The sequence below is a fragment of the Microtus pennsylvanicus genome, chromosome 11, assembly GCF_037038515.1.
Source record: "Microtus pennsylvanicus isolate mMicPen1 chromosome 11, mMicPen1.hap1, whole genome shotgun sequence".
In the NCBI taxonomy this organism is placed as follows: domain Eukaryota; kingdom Metazoa; phylum Chordata; class Mammalia; order Rodentia; family Cricetidae; genus Microtus; species Microtus pennsylvanicus.
In genome coordinates, this window is record NC_134589.1 from 36,206,037 (window position 1) to 36,230,758 (window position 24,722).

The 24,722-nt window shown below is 45.0% G+C and overlaps 2 protein-coding genes across 12 annotated transcripts in view; both read right to left on the bottom strand.

Annotated features, from left to right (window-relative positions):
* The window catches only part of Bcas3 (BCAS3 microtubule associated cell migration factor), a 499,936-nt gene extending 483,978 nt beyond the window's left edge, over positions 1-15,958 (bottom strand). For 7 of the 10 annotated variants that reach the window (XM_075991234.1, XM_075991235.1, XM_075991233.1 and 4 more), the window contains exons 1-4: positions 15,516-15,645; positions 13,866-13,953; positions 9,146-9,200; positions 1,114-1,189 (exon numbers count right to left, since the gene is read on the bottom strand). In XM_075991234.1, the coding sequence (XP_075847349.1) occupies positions 1,114-1,189; positions 9,146-9,200; positions 13,866-13,948 (214 nt within the window). In that variant the 5' untranslated portion in view covers positions 13,949-13,953; positions 15,516-15,645. Of the gene's footprint in view, positions 1-1,113; positions 1,190-9,145; positions 9,201-13,865; positions 13,954-15,260; positions 15,491-15,515 lie in introns of those variants that run through there. The other 3 variants (XM_075991231.1, XM_075991232.1, XM_075991237.1) reach the window with 3 other exon arrangements.
* Positions 15,959-20,614: 4,656 nt separating this feature from the next.
* Positions 20,615-24,722, bottom strand: part of Ppm1d (protein phosphatase, Mg2+/Mn2+ dependent 1D) — a 40,357-nt gene continuing 36,249 nt past the window's right edge. The window contains exon 6 of one of the 2 annotated variants that reach the window (XM_075991239.1): positions 20,615-22,045. In XM_075991239.1, the coding sequence (XP_075847354.1) occupies positions 21,488-22,045 (558 nt within the window). In that variant the 3' untranslated portion in view covers positions 20,615-21,487. The remainder of the gene's footprint in view (positions 22,046-24,722) is intronic. The other variant, XM_075991240.1, reaches the window with a different exon arrangement.

Here is a 24,722-nt window from a genome sequence, read left to right on the forward strand (position 1 = left end):
CCTGAACCACCTGAGATCCTGCCATTAAATAAAAAAATAAATAAACAAACTGACTGATAATAAATAAATAACTGAAGAGAGCCGAGGGTATAGTTCAGTGGGAGGGAACTATACACAGCAGGAATACTGCTCTTGGTATAACGCCCAACGTTAAAGAAAATGGTATCACTCACGTCACTCAGGTTGCTGAGGAACTGGGAAAAGAGAATGGTTTGTTTGAGGCCCAGAGTTCAAGGTTATCCTGAGCAACCCTGGCTTAAAATAAAGTAAATGGGTGGTGGCAGACACATAGTGAGATACTAGTCAACCTTAGAAAGAAAAAAGAAAATGCTGACATGCTCCAGCACAGACGAATCCTGACTATGAATCCATTTCTATAAGGCGTCTGTATCAGGCAGAGCCATAAACAGAGTAAAGGGGCTGGAGCGATGGCTCAGGGATTAATAGTACTGACTACTCCAGGGAAGGGTGATTTCATTCCCAGCATCCACCGGTGGCTGACAAGATCTGTCACTCTGCTCCCAGGGACTCGGGCTCCCTCTTCTAGCTTCCAAGCTACACAGACATACATGTAGGCAAAACACGCTGACACACAAAAATAAATCATCTGGTGGTGTAGTGCACACCTTTAATCCCAGAACTCAGGAGGTAGAGAAAAGAGGGGTTCTGAGTTCAAGACCTGCCTGGTCTACAGAGCGAGTTCCAAGACAGGATTACACAGAGAAATCCTGTCTCAAAAGAAGATAGGATACATGGCAGTTAGAAAGACTGGGGATGAAGACACAGAAGAACTTTTAACAAATATAGTTTATTTTCCAATATGAAAAGGCTATATAGATCGATAATCAAAGATCGTAATGGTTCACACTGTAGAGTGCTTAGTTTCTGCACAGGTACCCCAGTCTCACCTCCAACTCAGGATCCTCCTGTCTCAGCCTCAGAGGCACTGGGATTATCCGCATGCACTACCACTCCCAGCTAAAAATGAATTTATTTTCAGAACTGAAAAGTTACTAGAAGCAAAATGGCCTGAGTGAACCTATAGCTCTCTTTCTAAAATCAGGTCAACTCCAAAAAAGCACTTAATACACACATCCCCGAAGTTAGTCATACCGTTGAGATCTGCGTTCTCGAATCTGACCCAAACTATTTTCTCCTTTTCTTCTGTTAGGGGAGTCCCGCTGTAAGCCTGCACAGCAAACAGAAGTGTTTTCATTAAGACCCTGCGGGGTTCCAATACCACACAAGTTCAAAGCAAGACAGGATTCTAACCATTCCACCCCCTCCAGCTTCTCCATCCCTCACTGCAGCAACCAGTACATTCTGGAATGTCATTATTCCCAAAGAATGTTTGTCAGGGACTCTGATAATATCAGTCAAAAATGAGATTTTAACTCATCACAGAATTGCAGAAACCTAAATACAGTGATCATAATAAACCCTCCATCAACCATCGTCACGCCTCAATAAAGGTTACAGAATAACAAAACTCCAGGGTTGTCTGGCTTACAGACACAAAGTATCAGTTAATACTTGCAAGCTTGCAACAATCAGAAAGATACACATGCATGGTTAAAAACTGTTGTTGGCGGTACCCATCAAAGTAGGTCATCTCTCCATGTAAAACACATCTTCATTTAAAATTTTTAGGGGGGCTGGAGACCAAGCTCAGTTGGTAGAGCGCTTGTCCAGCAAGCAGGAAGCCCTGGGCTTGATTCCCAGTACTGCAGAAACCAAGATCTTCAAGGTCATTGGGGCTGAGGAACTCTGTCTCTCACACACAATTGGTAAGATCCTAAAAAGTGGTCCAAGTCACTAAATCCAAAACTAAAACTGAGGCTGAGCGGGAAGGTGGCTTGGGGCCAGGAGTGCAATGCCAACCCAGGCAACTAGAAAGTCAATCTCAAATATTGGGGGTGGGGAATGGCTAGATCTGTGACTTGGTAGAACACTTGACAGAGATGAACAAGACCCTAGGTTCAATCCCCAGTACAAGAAAGAAAAGTTTTGTGTGCATGTATGTGTGCGTTCGGTGGAAGAATCATTTTTTTTAAATTGTTTTTGTTTTTTAGGGGTTTTTTTGCTCTTTTTTTTTTTTTTGAGACAGTCTCTCATTAACAGGGTCTCACCAATTAGGAAAGGCTGGGCCAGCAAACCCTTGGATCCTCAGGTCTCCACTTCCCCAGTGCGGGAATTATAAGTGCCTACCATCCATTATACCTGTCTATCATGGGTCTGGGGGTCAAACCCAGGTTCTCATGCTTGCACGAGAAGCACTTTACCAAATGAGCAATTTCCTCAGGACTTGGTTTTTAATTTTAAGATAATATACATATTTAAGATAATATACATATATATATAGGGGTGTTACCTTATACACCCCTAACTTCAAATGGCGAGTTTAATTAGGTTTGGAGGCAAGAGCTCCCTAATAGCCCAGGCTGGTTCAAACTTGAGACCCTCCTGCCTCAGTTTCCCAATGATGGAATTCTGGCACAAGCTACCCAGCTGTGGTTGTCCACTTAACACACTAGGGAAGAAGAATTTCAATTGAGCAACTACCCCATTACACTGCCCTGGGAGCACGTCTGTGAAGCATTTTCTTGATTGCTAACTGACGTAAGAGGGTACGGCCTACTGTGAGCAGGTGGCCCTGCACTATTTAAGAAAGGTAGCTGAATGTAGGCCTGGAAACTACCCAGTAAGTAAGCAGCCTTTCTCCATGGCTCCTGCTTCCGTTTCTGCCTCCAGTTTCCTGCCTCGGCTTCCCTCAGTGAAAGACTCCAACCAGTAAGTCAAATAAACCCTTTCCTCCACAAGGTGCTTTTGCTTGCTCTCTCTCTTTCTTTCTTTTCTCTTTCTTTTTTTCTTTCTTTTTAATTTTTTGAGAAAATGTTTCCCTGTGTAATCCTGGCTGTCCTGGCACTCACTCTGTAGACCAGGCTGGCCTCGAACTCACAGAGATAGTCCTGCCTCTGCCTCCTAAGTGCCGGTATCAAAGGCGCGCCACCAAAGACCAGCTTCCAAGTTGCTTTTGGTAGTGTTGTTCCACAGCTGTTTCACCTAAAGGAAGGGGTCTGGCTCAGAGGAGAATGAGCACTGTGTGCAAGGCCAAGTTTAACCGTTAGCACCAAAACATTATAACAACCTAAAGCTAAGGTGTAGTGGATCATGTCTACAATTCAAGAACTCCAGAGCCAGAGAAAGGAGAACTGACAGTTCAGGACCACTCTAGGACACAGGGAGAGCCAGGCCTGGTGGAGTAGACCTGAAAACTCAGCTCTTACAAGGCTGAGGCAAACAGATCCCAAGTTTAAGGCCTCCCTGGGCCACAGAGTGAATTCACTTTCAACATGGACAACTATCTCCAAAAAAAGTTAAAAAGAGGGTCGGGGACATGGGTCAGCAGATAAATGAACCTGCCGCAAAAGCTTGACAGCCTAAATTTAATGCCAAGAACCCATGTACAACCATTGTTAACCATTGTTAACTGCCCGACATTTTCCTGGCTGCAATTTTTACACTGAAAATCTGAACATTTTTATACACACAGAAATAGGGTTAGCACTTCTCTGTACTACATTTAAAATAAGTTTTCCTAACTGAAATTAGCAGATCAAAGGGCACAGCTGCGGGTTCCTAGTGAGCAGTGGTATCAGCCCAACACAACTCTGAGCTGCTATCTAGGGCATATCTCCCTCTATACAGGACCATTTATCTGCAGAGCACAGAAAACTTCCTAGACTCTATGAATTTGATTCCCAGAATAGGAGAGAAACATAAAACATACAACTTTCAGGGCTGGAGAGATGGCTCAGTGGTTAAGGGTGCTGGCTGCTCTTCCAGAGAAGCAGGGTTCAATCTCCAGCACCCACATAATAGCTCACAAAGACAACTCCAGTCCCAGGAAATCCCTCTGAGGACTTGGTACACATACTGAAAAACTCATAGACTTAAATAATTTTTTTAAGACAGACAAGGTCTCTCTACTTAGTCCTGGCTGTCCTGAAACTCACTATGTAGATCAAGATAGCCTCGAATGTAAAAGAGATCCTCCTTCCGCTACTCAGTTGCTGTGGTAAAGGCATTTGCCACCACACTTGGCTAAAATAAATGATTTTTAATGCCACTTTCCTATTGCTGACTACAGCACCACTACAGATGAAAGGAGGCGGGGGGGGGGGGGGGGGGGCTGACCTATGCATCAGGCAAACAGTAAAGAAAATGGTTTGGTTTGGTTTGGTTTTTCGAGACAAAGTTTCTCAGTGTAACAGTCCTGGTTGTCCTGGAACTCGCTTTGTAGACTAAGCTAACCTGGAACTCACAGAGATCCACCTGCCTCTGCCTCCCAGGTGCTGGGATTAAAGGTGTGCACCACCAACACCTGATGAAAATGTCCTTTTTAAATTACTTCTGGCACCGGAGACATGGTTTATCAGTTAAGAACACTTCCAGAGGACCCAAGTTTGGATCACAGCATCCACACAGGTCAGCTCACGATTTCCAGTAATGCCAAAACTAGGGGATCGTAAGGTCTCTGCAGGGACCTACATCACTCCACATATACACATAAACAAATAACCAATCTTAAAAGATCAATGTCAACATTCAGGAGGCAAAGATAAGTGAATCTCGGTCAGTTTAAGGCCAACCTAATTTACATAATGAGACCCTGTCTCCAAAAAGAAAAAAAAAAGTAATTTTTACTCTTAAAAAAAGAAAAAAGAGCCGGGTAAAGACGGCACAGCACTGCCTGCACTCGGGAGGCAGCGGCCAGCCTGGTCTACAGAGCAAGCACCAGGACAGGTTCCACAGTTAGAGAAACCCCATCTCAAAACCCACCCACCCCTCCCCACCAAAAAAGGAAAAGGAATATTCAAAGGACAGTAAGATTGTTACCAGAATCTTTGGGACACAATGATAGAAGGAGAAAAGCACCTCCCAAAAGTTGCCCTCTGACCTCCCTGCATACCCAAACATATGCATGCAATGAATAAATGTAAAAACGTGATGTTCGGTGTTCAGGTCCTGTAATCAAGCCTTTGGGAGTCTCACAGGGGGTGTGGGGATGCTAAAAGTCTGCAGCCATCCTGGAATACAAAGACTATGTCAGAAACTGAAAAGGGAGGGGGAAGTGAAGCAGAAAGGGAGAGGGAGGAGAAAAGGAAAGAGCTGGGAGAGACAGGAGAGGGAAGAGAAACTATAATCGGCTCATTCCATTGCTGTAGCCGCTTAAAAAGCTGTAAGTCTATCTCTGCCTTTGGATCTTTAGTCTCCTGAGATGCGACTTAATATTTGTTTTATTTTATGCTCTATGTACATAGCTTCCTTTAAACCTTGACACAAAACCCACAGTGAGTACAATGAGCTGTCACAAATAAGGACCCTGATGAGCAGTGTCGTGCAGGAACTCGCCATAGCTAGTGACACGTCCAGCTGAAGTGGAAAGTCAGATCGGCCATCTATTTTTTTTTCTGGTTTTTCGAGGCAGTAATTTCTCTGTGTAACAAATCTGGTTTTCCTGGAACTCACTTTTTAGATCAGGCTGTCCTCGAACTCACAGAGCTCCTCCTGTCTCTTCCTACCAAGGGCTGGGACTAAAGGCACGTGCTACTATCGCCGCTTAAGGGCTGTGCTCTTAAATCACTAAGACACTCTCAGCCTGATGCAACCCCACTATCCTCGTTTCCTCAGGCTGCATTACATTCTCTTTTATTCCTCAGTTCAAATGGCATCTGACTCATGAAATCTCTGTCTGTTTGCTAGCTGTGTCTCTCACTATGCAGTCCATGCTAGTCTGGAACCCTCAAGCATCATGCCTCAGCCTCCCCAAGGTCAAGACTAAAGACCTGTGATGGATCACACCCAGCTCCAGTCTCAGGTAAACCGAGTCTCTTCCTTCTATGCCCCACTGGTACAGCAGGGTACTTTATACTTTTACTATGATGTTTCTATTTGGCCATGTATTTTAGCTGGGTTTTAATTATACGGAGACCTGTGTTGATGAGTCAAGTTTACTGAACCAACAACCATGACCATTCCTTTCTATAGAGTGCTGAGTGGCTGGAAAGAAAACCGGAGCTCTACAGAAGAGGTCTGCCAAGCTGCACAGCAGACCAGAGGCCTGAGGCATAGACTGAGAGTTCCTTCAGCTCAGCTCAGGGCCTGGCACCTGCAGGGACCCCAGGTAAATGCTATTTATTCAAGTTTCACCTTCAGCTTGGACAGAGAACAAACAACACAGGAATTTCTGGCTGGGTATTCTAACTCTTAGATCAATGCCTCCAAGTTTACTTCCATAGAGCTTGTTCTGAACCATTTTCACAGCTGGTTTTGTGGGTCAAGACCTGTTATCCCCTCCCTGAAATACATGTTCAGAAAAACTAGAATTTCTGGCATTCCTCCCTTATTTTTAGTTTTAGTTCACTATTTTCCCTATTCCTGTCTCATTCCAACACCTCACATGAGAGAAGAGTCCTCAAAGTTTCTGACCACAGCCTTTCTCCTCCAGCCAAAACAATAATAATCATCCCACCACATTGTCACACGGGGTCTATAGCTATACAAGAGATGCCTATATAACATTTGAAAAAGATGCCCTGTGGAAGCAGCAAACAAAATACTAAAGTAAAATTTTTAAAAATCACTTTTCCGTGGAATTTCAGCTTCATGCCAAGGTTCGGGGCTTACAGGTAGAACAAGTTGGCTTTCAGGTGCCCATTGCTCCTTCAGCCTGGCCAACATAGACATCAAACCCTCTACCACCACCAGGGTCTTGTTACCAGCGCCCTGTTCCCTTCATTTCAACTAGCAATGCTTCCAAAGTCTCTCCCTCCTCTCTGCATCCCCTCAACAGTGTGCTACATGGCAACAGTGCTGATTTGTTGCTATTAATAATCTTTGCTTGTTTCAACCAACTTGACTTATTAAGCAAATGCCTCAGGAAAGGGAAGCATTTTCCTCGTGTACACCACAGACCTCAATGCTGTGGTCTGTTTTCATTCAAACTGACTAAATATAATAAAGCAGTATCACCATTCCTTACTTGAATGCATTTTGCTAAACACAGCTAAAAATCTAGAACTTGAACCTTTCTGGGATATGCTCATAAAACTGGCATATGGATCCATGAGCAGTCCTCTCCAAGCCGCTCAGGTGAAGGACCACGGCAGTCAGGGATGACTGACATCCACATGTGAAAATAAGTAAGCCTGTCCTTCAGTGGGTCCACCGGAACAGCACTGTCCCATCCATGCCCCACAGCAAACACCAGACACGGGTGCCGGACTCTAACACAAGAGCCCCGCTACAGACACGGGTACCGGACTCTAACACGAGAGCCCCGCTACAGACACGGGTGCAGGACTCTAACACAAGAGCCCCGCTACAGACACGGGTGCCGGACTCTAACACGAGAGCCCCGCTACAGACACGGGTACCGGACTCTAACGCGAGAGCCCCGCTACAGACACGGGTACCGGACTCTAACACGAGAGCCCCGCTACAGACACGGGTGCCGGACTCTAACACGAGAGCCCCGCTACAGACACGGGTACCGGACTCTAACGCGAGAGCCCCGCTACAGACACGGGTACCGGACTCTAACACGAGAGCCCCGCTACAGACACGGGTGCAGGACTCTTAACACGAGAGCCCAGGTACAGACACGGGTACCGGACTCTAACACGAGAGCCCCGCTACAGACACGGGTGCCGGAATCTAACACGAGAGCCCAGGTACAGACACGGGTGCAGGACTCTTAACACGAGAGCCCCGCTACAGACACGGGTGCAGGACTCTTAACACGAGAGCCCCGCTACAGACACGGGTGCAGGACTCTTAACACGAGAGCCCCGCTACAGACACGGGTGCAGGACTCTTAACACGAGAGCCCCGCTACAGACACGGGTGCAGGACTCTTAACACGAGAGCCCTGCTACAGACACGGGTGCCGGACTCTTAACACGAGAGCCCCGCTACAGACACGGGTGCCGGACTCTTAACACGAGAGCCCAGGTACAGACACGGGTGCCGGACTCTAACACGAGAGCCCTGCTACAGACACGGGTGCCGGACTCTAACACGAGAGCCCTGCTACAGACACGGGTGCAGGACTCTAACACAGATGCACTGAGAGACAGGCCTGGAAAATACTATTATGTTTAATAAGAAGCCAAATAATATTGAACTAAATAAATACGAGCAGTAATATACTATCTAATTCCTGCAAAGCTGCTTGCTCTCATAAAAAAAAGAGTATCACATTTAAAGAAGCAATAAGGGCCTTCATCTCTGACAAATCAGGGCAAAAGGGCATACCTGCATTGCAAAAAGCAAAACATTTTCCAAATGGAAAGAGATGACAATGTGTACTAAGTATAAACATATACAAAAATAAATAAATAAAATCACTATCTAGTTAATACATAATATATAGTGCCCTGCCCACGTCACTCAGGCCCCTCTGCAGGAACAGGATGTGGGTATTTAAGTATGTGGGGTTGGGGATCAAACTCAGGGCCTCATATATGCTTGGAAAATAGTCTCTTGGGGCTGGAGAGATGGCTCAGTGGTTAAGAGCACTGACTGCTCTTCCAGAGGTCCTGAGTTCAATTCCCAGCAACCACACAGTAATTCACAACCACGCATAATGAGATCTGGCGCCCTCTTCTGGCCTGCAGGCATACAGACAGAACACTGTATACATAATAAATAAAACTTAAAAAAAAGAAAAAGAAAAACAGTCTATTGCTGAGCAACATCCCAAGACAAGACCTCTTACCTTAAACAAGAAAAGTAGTTAGGAATTGGAGCCCTTAGGAAAGGGTTAGGGAGGTAACCCACTGAAAACGCATTGGACCAGGCCTGGGTTTGATGCCTAGTACTGGGAAGACCCCAAAGAGTCCTGACCCCTGTCCAAATCCCCCTGGATTCCACTCAGGAAAGGGTGTCCCAAGGGAATAACAGGCCCCGCCATCACAAATGTAAGCCCCATTTCACAGCCACAAGCACAGCTCCTCCCTCCTGACCCGCAGCATGCCAAAACAAGACTTTACGCCAGTCACTTAAACAAGTTTAGGAAACGAGATTCTGGAGCTTCCTGCCCAAAGCAAAGCGACCATTTCTGTACTCAACACGTACTCACCTGCGGCACAACATCCTGCAGAAAAGTCACGACGCTCTCCATGTAGGACTGCTCCCTGGCAAGAGATAGAGGGAGAAAACTGTCAGACAGCTTACGACAGAGGAAAACACTACCCCAGGAAAACAGGAGGAAGAAAAGCAGGCCAGCTCTCATCCTCTGAGGATTCTTCTTCCCACGCTCTCAGCTCAGGAGCCTGCATGCGCCACTCTCTGGTGCAGTTTCTATCCCTAAAGTCTCCATCTCCTCACTAAATAAAGGGAACTCTAGGGGCTGACGGCAGCAGTCCTAAGGTAGGACTGGATGATAATGCTACAGAGAGGGAACTGTTGCTGGCGACTCAGAATTTCCTGACCAAAAAAAAAAAAAAAGAATTTCCTGACCAACTCTTTAAATAGGTTATGAACCTTGCCACTTACCTCTGTGGGCCAAAGTGAATGTATTTTCCTACAAAGGCAGGCATTAGAACAAGTGTTCAGTGCTGAGGAGATGGCTCAGTAGGTTGTGCTTGGGCCTCTTCAATCCCCAAAACACATATTTAAAGAAAAAATAAAGCAGGGCAGGTGGTGCATGTATATGATCCCAGACTAGGGAAGAAGAACAGAGGCTCCCTGGAGCTCACTTTATCAGTCACCTAGCCTACTTGGCGAGCTCGGGCAGAGTGCAACCCTGTCACAAAGGAGGGCAGGATGAAAGGATGAGTGCGATGACACACACTGTAACCCTAGCACCTGGGAAACTGAAGCGAGACGATCACGAGTTCCAAGCTAGCCTTGCATCCAAAAACTACAAGCCAGGCGGTGGTGGCGCACGCCTTTAATCCCAGCACTAGGGAGGCAGCGGCAGGCAGATCTCTGGGAGTTTGAGGCCAGCCTGGTCTACAAGAGCTAGTTCCGGGACAGGCACCAAAGCTACAGAGAAACCCTGTCTCAAAAAACAAAATCAATAACAACAACAACGAAAAAAAAAAAAACAAGCATAAGATATGTTATAAAAGTGAGGAAAGGGTTTAGGAAAAGAGCTCAACGGCGGACTCTTCCTTAGCATGTATGAAGTCTTAGGTTCAATTTCCAACACCACAAATGTTAAGGACATTAGCCAATGACATTTTGTTTTCGTTTTATCAGTTCTAGGGATGGAACCAAGGCATTACCGGGCTAGGAAAATGGACTACCACTGAATGATAGCCCCAGGCCTGAAGACAGTTGAAATAGTCGCGGTATGGATGTCAGTAAGTGGATAAAAATAATTTCTCCAAAATACTAAAAATGTCTGAAAGATGTGAGCAATTGCAGGGAAGAAAATGGGGCTACTGACTGCAGAGGCTCACACTTACATTCCCAGCACTAAGGAAGGAGCGACGTGAGTTTGAGGCCAGTCTCAGCTACACCATGAGATCAGGTTTCAAAGAATTAATCTGAAAAAACTAATGCTGGGCATGTAGCTTAGCGGGCAGAGTGCCTGGCTGGCATGCACCAGGTCCTATGTTCCATCCCCAACACTGCACAAAATAGGCATGATGGTGCACACCTGTTACACGCATGTCAGCGCTCGGAGGTGGAAGCAGGGGTCAGAAGTTCTGAAAGGCTAGGAAGGGATATGATGCCACCTCAAAAGAAAAGAGTAAGAGTTTTCCTAACCCTTCAAAACCAAACAAAATACCTTAGAGACCTTCAAAAGCAGGCCAAGAAAAAAGAAAAAATCGCTGCGCCAACTTTGCCAGACTCATTTTCATCACTGTCTTACTCTTCTTTGGCCACAGGCAGCTTTGATTCCTAGGACACAGCACACTGCCCGGACTCAGGATCTTACAAGGTCCTCTGGTCTGCTCCATTTCTCCCACGATCCCTGCCTTCCTACATTTCCAGCGTCACTGTGGTCACCTTCCTCGGGTCACCGTTACACAGAGACCCACTTCTGTCCTCTGACCAGGCTTAGAGGGCATCCGTGTCTGTTTCGCCCTTAAAGGAGGAACCACAACTCTCACCTTCTACATCCAGAGCCTGTTGCCAGTACAAAGGCAAAGTTGGTGCCCAACCATTATCAGTCAAAAGAGCACAGAATGCTGTGCCCAAGATCATTTTTCCTAACCCTAAAATCATTCCTGTGGTTTGAAGGCCATATGGTGGGGTATCAGGGAACACTAATGAGAACACAGAACCTGAAGACCCAGTAACTGGGCTCCAGCCGGCTCCCCACTCTGGCTATTCCCTATGACGAGCTTTGCCTCGGCTTTGTTTTCCTCACCTATAAAGGAAGATTAAAATAGTAACCTAACTCAGAGCTAATAACATGTTTAACTTCACGGCACAGCAAATATCACAAATTCAGCTCTAGAGAAGACAGAAGGGGGAAGGCAGGATTATGACACCACTGCATACACACACCTTTATTAGTCTAAGAAGACTGTCTTTTGTAATACACTAAACCACCCAAAGGAAACGATCTAAACCATTGTTCCCTCTAAGTATCTTCTTAGCCATAATCTTGCTACACAGACTTGTCTGGAACACCATCTAGCCCAAGCTGCTCTCAAATTCACTATACTCCTGCCTCAGCCTCACAGGTCCTAGGATTGCAAGTCTGAGCCATTGTCCCACTCTTGCTAAGAGATTTTTAAAACACATAAGACATGGCCCACATTTGCAGTCCCAGCACTAGGAATGCAGAGGAAAGGTGGCTACTGTGAGCTTGAACAGTGTAAACTACAGAGTGAAATGGTTAAAAAACAAAAGCCAATGGCACATACTCTTAATTCCAGCATCTGGAGGGCAGAGACAGGACGATCTCTGCCAGCCTGGTCTGCAGAGTGAGGCCCAGAACTGTCAGGGCGACATAGTGAGACCCTGTCTTGAAAAACAAAACAAAACAAAATTCAGGTGTCCTCACACCTGCCTGTCATCCTAGCACTTGGACAACTAAGGATGGACCGCTCCTAGTCCAAGGACAACTAGCCTCAGAGTTAGTGCCCAGCCAGCCAGGACTACATAGAAGAATCCTTTCTTTTAAAAACTAAAACAAGGGCAGGACATGGTGGTGCACACCTTTAACTCCAGCAATCCAGAGGGAGAGGTAGGTGGACCTCTGTGAGGCCGACATGATCCAGGCCAGTCAGCATTTCATAGAAAGAACAGTCAAGAAAAACTGGGGAGTGACAGCAGAGGCTTAGAATCTCAGCTCTGAGAGAATCAGGAGTTCAAAGACAGTTCCACTATATAGTAAGTGTAAGACAAACACGAACCTGTCTCAAAAACAACAACAACAAAAAAGTAGTTTTCCTATTCCTTCTGCTTATTCTATTCTCTTTGCCAAAAAGGTACTCTTGAGTCTAAGAGTCCAAATTCTAGCCTTTAAAGATAAACTCTTCCAAAATGTTACCTTCTTCCAAAATTGTTTTAATTCTATTCTAATTCATATATACACATGTATATATAGGTGCATAAATGTATATACATATATGCACTTATGTGTGTGTGTGTGTGAGTGAGTGTCTGGCATGTGCACATGGAAGTCAGAGAACAACATGGAGGAGTTGGTTCTCTCCTATCACACGGGATCAAACTTGGATCCTCAGGATTGGTGGCAAGCCCACTGAGCCATCCAGACAACCCCGAAAATGTTTCCTTCTCATGAACCCGTCACTACTAAAATATCCCCTCTAAATACTCATATGATGTTTTGCTGGCATCTTTTCCTTTGTAGTAATTACAATAAATTGCAATTATATGCTTCTTTGGGGGAGGGGGATTTCAAGATAGTGTTTCTCTGTAGCTTTGGAGCTTGTCCTGGAACTCACTCTGTAGACCAGGCTGGCCTTGAACTTACAGAGATCCACTTGCCACTGTCTCCCTAGTACTGGGATTAAAGGGGTGCACCACCACTGCCCGACTATATTAATTTTTTAAACCACATTGGTTCATAAACTCCTAGAAAGCATAGCTGCCCTATCAAAGAATAACTAAAATACAGAAATGCTCTCTTTCTAACATTTATACTGAGACCTACAAGAGATATATTTTATATCACAATGATCATATACATAGGTATGAATGAATATACCTCTGCAAATATCAAAAACCAACTTTCTTTTGTTTTATATGTATACATAAACATTTCCATGTGTTTGTGTATGTCTGTGGTGCTGGAGATGGAGCCCAGAATTTAAGAACACTCAACAATGTCTTATATCCCCATTCCTATTCTGTTCTTTTTCAAATACTGATCATGACCCTCTAATTTAATAATGCACTAACCTGTGGAGCCTGGAGTTTAAGAACATTGATTTTTTTAGATTTTACCTTTTTGGTGATACTGGGAATCACACTCAGTGCCTCCCACAAGTCGGGCAAGTGCTCTGGCCCTAAGGTCACCCCAAGTACTCACACTGCTCCCCAAGTTTAGCACGGTCACTGTTATTTACTACATTATATAAATGTGTGGAATATGTCAAGTCAGCTTACCCTCCAACCCTTCTTTTAAGTGGCCTTGAAAATGACATTCACTTCACCTGCACAACCAAAAATTAAAAACTGTTTATAAAAGCAAGCACTACCCAAACAGATATTCTGCATGGAAGCTGTTTTTAGCTGTTTTCTTGGGTGTGGTGGCACACGCCTTTGATCTCGGCACTCTGGTAGGGAAAGGTGAGCAGCAGATCTGTGAGTTCAAGGCCACCCTATAGCCAGAGCTAAACTGAGAAACCTCTTTCCTGAGAGGTGCTTACGTGACAGCCTGAGGGCGAACCACAACTCCAGCAGTACAGCGGCTGGGCCTTCGAGGAGAGTCCGTAGCCATTGCGTTGCTCATAGGACCTGTTTCCAGAAGAAAAAACACATCCTCAGCGTTGGAAGCGGGAGTTGTAGGATTTTATTCACTAAAGACCCCTTTTCCAAACTATGAATTCTCCCGGAAACGCACTATTTAACTCTAGCTGGCCAAGAACTCCCAGAAACCCGCGCGCCAGAGTACTGGGATTAAAGGTGTGCCACCACACCCAAGAAGATTCTTTTCTTTTCCTAAGCTAGGGTAAAGTCTGTCAAGGAAGTTGGTCTTGAACTGCCTGAAAGTCAAAACAGTTTACTCTTTTGCTGGAAATTTCTTTCACAAGCACCAAACTAGAAAGATAAGAGAATAAGAACTAAATGGGGCTGGGCAGTGGTGGTGCACACCTTTAATCCCAGCACTAGGGAGGCAGAGACAAGCAGACCAGCCTGGTCTACAGAGCAAGTTCCAGGACAGGCTCCAAGCTACAGAGAAACCCTGTCTCAAAAAACCAAGGAAAATAAATAAATAGATGGGAATCCTAACACAGAATCGCTTACAAAATCAAATACAGAACCTAGTGTGGCAGAACAATATACGGCCAGCACCCGGGAGGCCCAAGCAAGGTAATTGCCATGAGTTTTCAGGCAACGCAAGCCCAAGTATGAGTCTGGGGGTGGTGATCCATGCCCATCGTGCCAGAGGTGAAGGCAGGCAGGAAGAGCAGGTACACAGCCACTGACATAAAGGATAGATGGCCCGTGTAAGACAAAGACCAAATGGAAGTGACATGATATCACTCTGCCTTCAAATAAGTCAGCTGAGGACCAATGTGTAAAACTGTGTAGCCACATTGAAATAGTAGTTTTAAGCCTCCAACTATTTTAACAGAATCACCAGCATGTAAACAAACCTATCATATAGACCCATATGATGTAAGCGGCCCCTTGGCCTTTCCCACAGTCTGAGCAAGCCCTGGTCCTGGACTATCTAATGAGCTTCCCAATCGCTGAGGTGGCTTTAAGAGCATAGAGTCTACCTGATGAAGGTTAAAAGGGACTGACAACAGGTCTAATGGTCTCTTACAAGGTTCAAGGAAGCCCACAGCCTGGAGGTAAGCTGGAAATACCTAAAAACATCTCTTTGAAGTAGGCTGTACTCTACCACTTCCTATGAAAACTCACAAACTGCTGATCCCCACACTCCTTTACAACCCAAACACCCTTGTCCCAACTAGTCCAGGTATCCCTTTCTCGGGCAGTACCCCTCACCAGGTCCCCTCAGCACTCTGATTGCCATTCCACCCTCTTCCATCCAAACCAGTCTCCCCACCCTTGTCCTTTAAGGGCCTTGTCACCTGAGGACAGCTTCTTGCAAGCCCCTCAGGCTCCACTCTCCCCAAAGTCAAGGGAACAACACTCCCCACTTCACCTCCAGCCCAGCCACCACTGCCCCCGGCCGCCCTCTGGCCTCTTGCCCGGCTCTCCTCCAGTTTCAATAGCTTTCCCCCACATCCCGTCAACTGGGGCTGGCCCAGCTCTGTCCCCTCGTGCTGCCTGTCCCTTTTCCTCTCCAAGCCTCCCCCACACCAAGGACCAGCCAGCCTCCTCACCGGCCGCTCCGCCGGTAAACGCTGTTCTACAGCTCCAGGCTCACTGTTTGGAGTCTCCCTCGTGATTGACGGCTACCACTTCCTACCACGCCTCGGCGGAACCACAGCTCCAGCCAATCCCAGGAGCAAACTGGCCCCGGCGCGGCACCGCCCTTGGAGGTCAGCCTCGCCAACCGGCAAGTAGGAAAGAGGCGGACCCGCCTCCAGAATCCATCCAATCCGCTGGGGCTGGAGGGAAAACACAACAGTATGGAAGTTCGGGTGAAGCGGGCGGGTCAGGTTCGGTTGTGAATGCAGGCGGTAGGGGAGAAAAGGCAGGCGTGTCTGCGGACCTGGAAAAGGTGCCTCGATGGCTTTTCTGTTTTAAGACAACGCAACGTGCTGCTGATACCTGCCCACCTCAGCCAGGAGCCTCCGGCGCGAAGCCCGAGGCCAGGGACACTGGTGTGTTTACATGGAATTCTCGCGACAGCTGATTCGAAGCAAAAAGCACGTGGACGTGGCAGCTGCCAATCCCTTTCACCTGGCCACTCAGACTGCCCTAGCCCGCCCTCCGCCCCGCCTGCGACAATGTGTTTACCTTCCGGGAGTCTAGGCTGGTGGCTGGCGGGTCTCTGGTCAGCCCCACTGTCGAGAACAAGTCTGAATAAGGTTGGAATAAGGGGCCTGTAAGAAATTTTGTTGGGGTCCTTAAGGGTTACTGTCATAGAAATAGATGTTAGTGAACATCTGGAAATGGAGAGACCCCAGACTTTGGAGGGACCCTGTTGGGCAATACAGGGGATCTATAGAAACTCTAAGGAGGATGTCTGGGGCTTTGCAGGGTGGGCATTGGGAAGATCTTAAGGGTTCCAGGAGTCATAGACTGGGAACTCGCTTGAGAAACCCCCATTCACACTCGTATCTGTGCTTTATCTTTCCCATGACCGCGTATTAACCCTGTGCCTAAATCATGCTCAAAGCCTCTTTTTAAGGGATTGGGGTAGTACATGCCTGTAATCCCAGTACTTGAGAAGCAAAGACCAACTTGGTCTACACAGCAAGTTCCAAGCCAGTCCAGTGCCATCACCTGAGACCTCCTGTCAAATGACTTGTCATTCCCCCCAAATAGGGACTTCTTTCCTCAGTGGGCTATTCATAACGTAGAAACAAAAGAAGTGGGAAAGAACGAGAATGAATAAAAATGCTGCTTGTCTGCCTCCAACTTGCAGCTTTGACGGACCCAGGGGAAGCATACAGCTCAGTGAATGCCTTAGTTGACCACAGTGGTAGCAGGAAATGATCTTTCTTTTCCTGTTGGGATTCTCAGACTAAGCAAGTAGTCTCTGGATGGGACTCTAGGATGTCCTGAGATAGGAAAGGAATAGGCAGTTGCTGTGGCCATGTGATGAACTGGTCAGTTCATCTTACCCTTCATCGTCCAAGACCTCCTCTCAGGGCCTGCAAGATGATTGGAAGGCTAAAGGCCCCTGCTGCCAAGCCTGACCCCCTGAGTTCAATCCCCAGGACTCATCATGGAAGATGAGAACAAGCTGTCTGTCCTCTGACCCCCACACCCACAAACACAATAGTGATTTGATTTAATTATTTTAATTTTTTTTTTTTGGATTTTTCGAGACAGGGTTTCTCTGTAGCTTTTGGTTCCTGTCCTGGAACTAGCTCTTGTAGACCAGGCTGGCCTCGAACTCACAGAGATCTATCTGCCTCTGTCTCCCGAGTGCTGGGATTAAAGGCGTGCGCCACCACCGCCCGGCAATAGAGATTTAAAATAAATTTTAAAGATCTCCTCTTTGTCATCCTTACAGGGAAAAGGCAAGGGAATCAGATGGCCATCCTTTGCTACATAGGGAATTCGTGGCAGCATCTTCTACACAAGACCTTAATATAAGTACATATATATGTGTGTATATATGAGATAGGTAAGCATGTGCTCCCAGCAGACATGAAGGGACATGAACCTAAATGTGCCAAGGTCGTCAATGGCCACTCTGAAAAGGGTGTTTTCCAAATGAAGGCTATATCGCTTTTAGTTGTTCCCAGATCTGCCCTGTAATTCTTTTTTTTCCTTCTTTTATTTATTTATTTATTTATTTAAGATTTCTGCCTCCTCTCCACAGCCTCCCATATCCCTCCCCCTCCCCCAATCAAGTCCCCTTCCCTCATCAGCCCGAACAGCAGTCCGGGTTCCCTGCCTTGTGGGAAGTCCAAGGACCTCCCACCTCCTTCCAGGTCTAGTAAGGTGAGCATCCAAACTGCCTAGGCTCCTACAAAGCCAGTACGTGCAGTAGGATCAAATGCCCTGTAATTCTTTTTTTTTTTTTTTTTTTTTTTGTTTGTTTGTTTTTCGAGACAGGGTTTCTCTGTGGCTTTGGAGCCTGTCCTGGAACTAGCTCTGTAGACCAGGCTGGTCTCGAACTCACAGAGATCCGCCTGCCTCTGCCTCCCGAGTGCTGGGATTAAAGGCGTGCGCCACCACCGCCCGGCCTGCCCTGTAATTCTTAATGTGAGAATGTGTACGTATGAACTGGCGGGGGAAAGTGGATGCAAAGTTCAAGTGGAGGGTTGTGGGAGGGGACTAGCCAGAGCTGGGAGCAGAATTACAGGGTAGACAGCTAGTGGTGTAGATGCTAGGGTTTGAACCCTGGGTGTTGGGGGAGCAGAGTTACAGGGTAGACAGCTAGTGGTGTAGATGCTAGGGTTTGAACCCTGGGTGTTGGAGGAGCAGAGTTACAGGGTAGACAGCTAGTGGTGTAGATGCTAGGGTTTGAACCCTGGGTGTTGGGGGAGGGGGATGAATAGCCGCAGCTGGGAGCAGAGTTACAGGGTAAGCGCTCCTGGTGGAGAGGCTAGGGGTTGAACCTTTGGTCGTGCAGGTTGGAGGCCAGACTGGACGAGACTCGACCTCATTAAACAAACATCATAGATTAGCCTTGCTGGCTCACACCTGTAATGACTGTGCTCAGGAGGCGGAGGCATGACTCGATCTGATGCCACAGTAGGCTACATGATGAATGTAAAGCCAGCTGTGCTATCTGGTGAGACACAGCCTCAAAATATAAGCAGAAAAAGGAGAGGAAAAACCCAGACTAGTCACTCCCAACCCATTTTTGGTATATGCTTTATCACCAGCTTGAGATAATGTCAATAAGCAGTATACTCTCTGGTACAGCACCTGACTTTGGTTAGTCCCAGTGAGGATGATGACTTCACTAAATAGCTGAGAATGAATTTGAACTCCCAATTCTCTTTTCTCACAACCAGATGCGAAGACTATAGGCAAGCATTACACCACATTCAGATATTATTTTTTAACCAGGACTATGAAGTTCATTTTCAGTGCAAGAGAACTGCCTCTTTGTTCTGATTACTACCAAGTGTTATTTTAACAAATTACTGGCTGGGCATGGATATAAGATTAGACTATGTTTCAAATGACTACAGATAAAATCTAAAGCCCACACTGTGATAGTACATGCCTATAATCCAGGATTCCAGAGGCCAAGGCCAGTTTGAGTCTGGCCTACATACCAAAACTGCCTCAAAGAACAAAATGAGCAAATGAATAAAAAACCAAAAAATTTTAGAACTGAAAGACTATATCAAAGAAAACTAAGGTGAAATTAAAACAAGAATGTGGCCTGGCGGTGGTGGCGCACGCCTTTAATCCCAGAGGCAGGCGGATCTCTGAGTTCGAGGCCAGCATGGTCTACAAGAGCTAGTTCCTGGACAGGAACCAAAAGCTACGGAAAAACCCTGTCTCGAAAATCCAAAAAAAAAAACAAAAAACAAAAACAAAAAAACAAGAATGTGTTGCTAGAAAAAGTTGGTAATAGCTAAAAGATTCCTAAATTTGGTAAAGGATACCAATCTAGAGATCCAACTTCAGACAACCGAAAGAAATCACTCAGGGACTCTTCAAGAGTGGTTAGTGGCAGATCTGAGGGCAGGTGAAAAGTAGACCTAAACAGTGCTGGGTCCATGAGTGCGTAGACACGTCAGTGAGGCCAGCTAATTTATCCAACTAGCATGGCCGTCATCAGGAGTCCTACAACTCCATTTAATAGCATTCCCAAGACACCCCAGTGGCCCCACCTCAGCGTTTTCAGTATTTCAGCAGTGCCACCCCAAGAGACAGTATCCTACCTCATGTAGTAAACGGTATAGCATATCGAAGTCAATCTTCGTTTTGCTAGAGTTAGGTATCAAATGAAGGGCCTTGTGGCTGAAGAGATGGCTCAGCAGTTAAGAGTACTGGCTGGTCTTCCTGAGAACTTTGATTTGGTTCCCAGCACCCACTTGGTGGCTCACAACTTATCAGTTCCAGATCTGACACCCTCTTCTGGCCTCTATCTAAACACTAAACATATACATGGTGTGTGTGTGTGTATATATATATATATATATATATATATATACACACACACACTTACATGCAGGCAAAATAATCATACATAATGTTTTTTAAAATACAGGGCAAACACTCAATTATACTAAACCCCTAAGCCTTTTACCTTTCCTGGTCACAATGCCTGACCCACATTTATCTCTCTGGTTTGTTCTATCCATTATTGTTTTGAGACAGTCTCATATATCTCAGGTTGGCCTAAAACTTTGAAGCTGAGGATGGCTTTGAATCCCTGATCCTCCTGCCTCTACCTTCTGAGTACAAGGATTACAGACCTATACCAACATATCTGGTTTATGCATTGCATATACAAGCAGACTTCGTATGTGTGAGGCAGGCACTCTACCTACTCAGCCACATCCCCAGCCCTCAATGAGGCTTCTTATTGCAAATTCAAAGTTGAAGAGTACAATTACACACACACACACATTTGTATACTCTTGGTACTTCAGTATTTCCCTTTAGGTTTTATTGTATTACCAAAGAAAGGGCCAGAGTTTTACTGAACACTCACAATCTATAACTGAATCATACTGTTAGATATTTAGTTTGTTCCTATGTGTTCTATATTAAAATAAGAACTCAGTGCAAAAAATGAGTATTATATGTATTTTAAGTCAAGAAAACACAGATATCTTACACAACTGACTGTTAGTACCTACCATGAAGAGTCACCAACAAAACGCCAGCAACATAAAGAGCAACAGTTCACTGATTTATTAGATGGACATAGTCAATGAAAACTGTATGATATAAAATAATTTAGGAAATGTTGGGAATTAGCAGCACCATCTGTTACTGAAATATCAAGAAAAATGTCACGTATTTTAAGCAAACACTAGAAGAGGGTAACTATATGTCCTAATGCCTCTAACCTGGGAAATGACGGTGTTTTAGGCACACACACCTCCTTCTATGCCAGAGATTTCAGTAAGCACATCAGATGTACTGTCCTAGAAAAATGCTACTGAAGTTAAGAGATACTGCATAGTATAAGTAGACAAGAAGACTAAAATCAGCTCCACTGGCATGGCTCAATGCTTTTCCTATGAAATGTTTAGTTATGGATTATGAAATGAGAAATAATATATTTTTAAAAGACACTAATGGTCCCTAGGAAACATTAAGTGGAGCACAGATCACTATGAAAATACATCACTTTTCCAGTTGCTTACTAATTTTCTTTAAAAAGTCATGTGTTCTTCACAAGTGGTGTATACAAGTATGTAATAAGCATTTTAAAAAGTTTAACCATGTTTAAAATCTTAGAGATTCTTCTGCTTTTTCTTCAACATTAGCCCTGTTGTCACATTTCTGTGTCAGAGTAAGAGACTGAACTTGTGTAAAGGATACAAATTTATACACATTTTACAGCAACTTATTCCCTACATCTACAAAATTCACATTTATAATACAGGCAAGTACAAGGCCAGGATAAAACTGTTAAATTCCAAAAAGTCAAACGGTATACTCTTTATTTTATCCCCTTAAAAAAAAGTTCAACTTCGGCACCAAGTTTAAAAAGCCCTCGCATCCTAGGTAGAAGTACCCACTTTCCAGGTCCATTTCAGCACACACACACAGTTTTCCGGTGCTGCTGTAGGAGAGGATTTCCCATCTTCTTCTGACCCCTGAGTCTGCGCCGCATGGTCAGTTTGACCGAGTGCCTGCGCTGAGATGCTGCAGGGAGACTCGAAGCCTGGGCCCCAGTACTTCGACTTAAGCCATTTCGTCGGTGCTTCTTCATAAGGGGGCCAGAATTGGATTCTTCTAATGTCCTCTTAAAATTGGCTGGAGGGGTTCTTTCAACTTCTTGAGCCTTCATCTGACCTGGAGTTGACATCTTTAAATTTTTTTGGTCCATGATGGTATTTGCCGAATTGGTCGGCACCAGGCCAACTGACAGGGCATTAGTCAAAGAATCGTGAATCCTTAAAGTCAGGGCTTTTGGACAGTTTTCTTCAAGTGCCTCTGAATCTTTTGAGGTCATCACTACAGTCTGGATACTCCCTCGAGCTGTCTCAGCTGGGACCTCTAAAAATTTCTCTGAGAAGGCATTACTACGAACAAGGGCAGGTATGTGGTCCTTAGAGTTCAGCCTTGGCCATGGATCTTCTTCCAATGACTAGAAAAAGAAAAGGAAAGATAAATAATTATCCTTAAGTTCAATAAAATGACACACTAAGTTCCTATGATGTTGTTAAGAAAACAAAACCATGGAATACACTCACTTCCTTCACAATGTATTTATTGCACCAAGCTGGGAGAGAGGCAAAGAAAGTAATCAATACAAAGGTAGCAAAGGATGGAGAAGACTCACGTGCTCACAGGTATAACTACAGCTTGGACCAAGTAAGATACAAAACAAGACTCCTTAAAATAGCCTAAAGCGCACACTTTGCCAAGCCATTCATACTGTGCCAGATGCAGAAAAGAGCAAAATTACTATTATTTATATTTTAATTTCTTTATCCAAACTCCATGTTTTCTTTCTTTACTTGCTTACTTTATCTATTTAATGAGGCAGGGTTTTTCTTTTTAACTCCCTGGCTGTCCTAGATCTCACTATGTAGACCAGGTTGGCCTCAAACGAACTCAAAGATCTGCCTGCTTTCATCTCCCTGGTGCAGAGATTAAGTGTGTGTCAACTTTGCCAACCCAAAATCTATTCTCTTTTCTTGTTTTGTTTTGTTTTTCAAGACAGGGTTTCTCTGTAGCTTTGGAGTCTGTCCTGGAAATAGCTCTTGTAGATCAGGCTGGCCTCGAACTCAGCACTCAGGGGGCAGAGTTAGGCAGATCTCTGTGAGTTGAAGACCAGCCTGATTTAAAGAGCCAGATCCAGGACAGGCTCCCAAAGCTACAGAAAAACCCTGTCTAAAAAAAAAATAAAAAAATAAAAACCAAAAAACACCAACTTCCTAAATTCTAATTTGTGACTATAATCCGTGTAGGAAATGTGAAGTACAAAATTAAATTAAAGCAATTATGTTAAAATGGAAACTCAGATAATAATTTGCCCATCGACTGAGAAAACAGGTCACGAAAGGGCCTTAACAAGAATGGCAATAGACTTTTTTTTCCTTTTGTGGAGACAGTCTCACTATGTAGCCTAGAGTCATCTCAAACTCTCCATCTGGCCCTTGAAATTGAGAATCCCCCATCTCAGCTTCCCAAACACTAGAATTTCACATGCGTGTCACCATGCCAGGTTTGAGTGTATGTGCGTGTGTATATGCAGTATACGTGTGTACATCTCAGTGTGTGAGTGTGGGTGCTTGTGTGAAGATGAGAGAGTAACCTTGAGAACTGGTCTTGACTTCCACCTCATTTGAGACAGGTCACTTTGTTTTTGTTTCCTGTTGTGTGTGCCAGGCTAGCTGGCCCGTGAGTTTCCAGGGCCCCCATGCTCTGCACTCCATCTCCCCACAGCGGGGCTAGGATTACAAATGTTCCCACTATATGTCCAACTTTCACAGGGATTCTGGGGACTCAGACACAAGGCATCCTGCTTGCACATCAAGCATTTTACCCACTGAGACATCTCTCCAGCCCCTCCTTTTCCTTTCCAAGATAGGATCTTGCTAATATTACCCAAGACACATGCTAAGAAATGTTTGTTGTGACAGCATCTCACTCTGTAGCCCAGTGGTCTCAGACTAGCAGTGATCCTCCTGCCTAAGCCCTCTAAGTTCTAGAATTACAGGAGGCATCACAACATGAGCAAGGGAACAAGAAAGTAATGTACTTTTCCTTGAACCCATGGTCCTTCCACCCCAACTCTCTGAGAGGCACACATAAATGTGCCTGCCTTGGAAAGAAACCTCTAACATGGAATTTCTTTTAAGCAAGCCAAGTGTACAAGTGCACACCTGTAATGCCAGCACTTAGGAGATGAAGGTAAGACAATCAGTTCACAGCCAGCTTCAGGTATATAAAGAGTTTAAAGATAGCCTGTGATACAAAAGACCCAATTTCAAAAAAACTAACATCAAACAAACAAAAATTTTGATTTTTAAGTATTATGAGCTGGTGAGATGGTTCAGTATGTAAGGCAAAGATGCTTGCAACATAAGCCTGGCAAACCTAGTTCCATCTCCAGAACCCACATAGAAGCAAGAGGAGAAAAACAACTACACAAAGTTGTCCTCTGACCTCCTCATACACACTGTGACATACACACCCACACAGCAATAAATTTAAAAGGAAGCTAGGCATAGTGGTGCATGGGTTTAATCCCAGCACTTGGGAGGCAGAGACAGGTGGATTTTTGTGAGTTCAAGACCAGGTTGGTCTACAAGTTCCAGGACAGCCAAAGCTATACAAAGAAACCTTTCTCAAAAAAACAAACGAAAAGAAAAATAGAGCAAGGGTTAAGGATGCAACTCTGTGGTAAAATGCTTACCTGGGTTTGATACCCAGCCAACGGGAGGAAAAATAACTTGAATCTAAGTTATAAGTCAGCTCAAACTATGAAGGAAGCCTGTGCTCATAGCAATCCAGGAAGCTAAGACATTAGGGCAATAAGTCCCATTAAGTCAAGGCCAGCCCAAAGTAATGACCTGGTATATAACTTAGCAGTGGAGTGCTTCTTTGCATCCACTAGCCTTCAGATCTACCCTAATGCAAAAAAACAAGCAAACAAGACCCGCCCCTTAAAAAATCTCATTGTCAATTACAAATGATAGACTACACTTCACCTTATTGTATGTATATTTTTGCCGTATGTGTGAAAATGTAGTAAAATAGTAATAATAAACTCCAGACACTGACTTGCAGGACCACAATACCCAAATTAAAAGTGT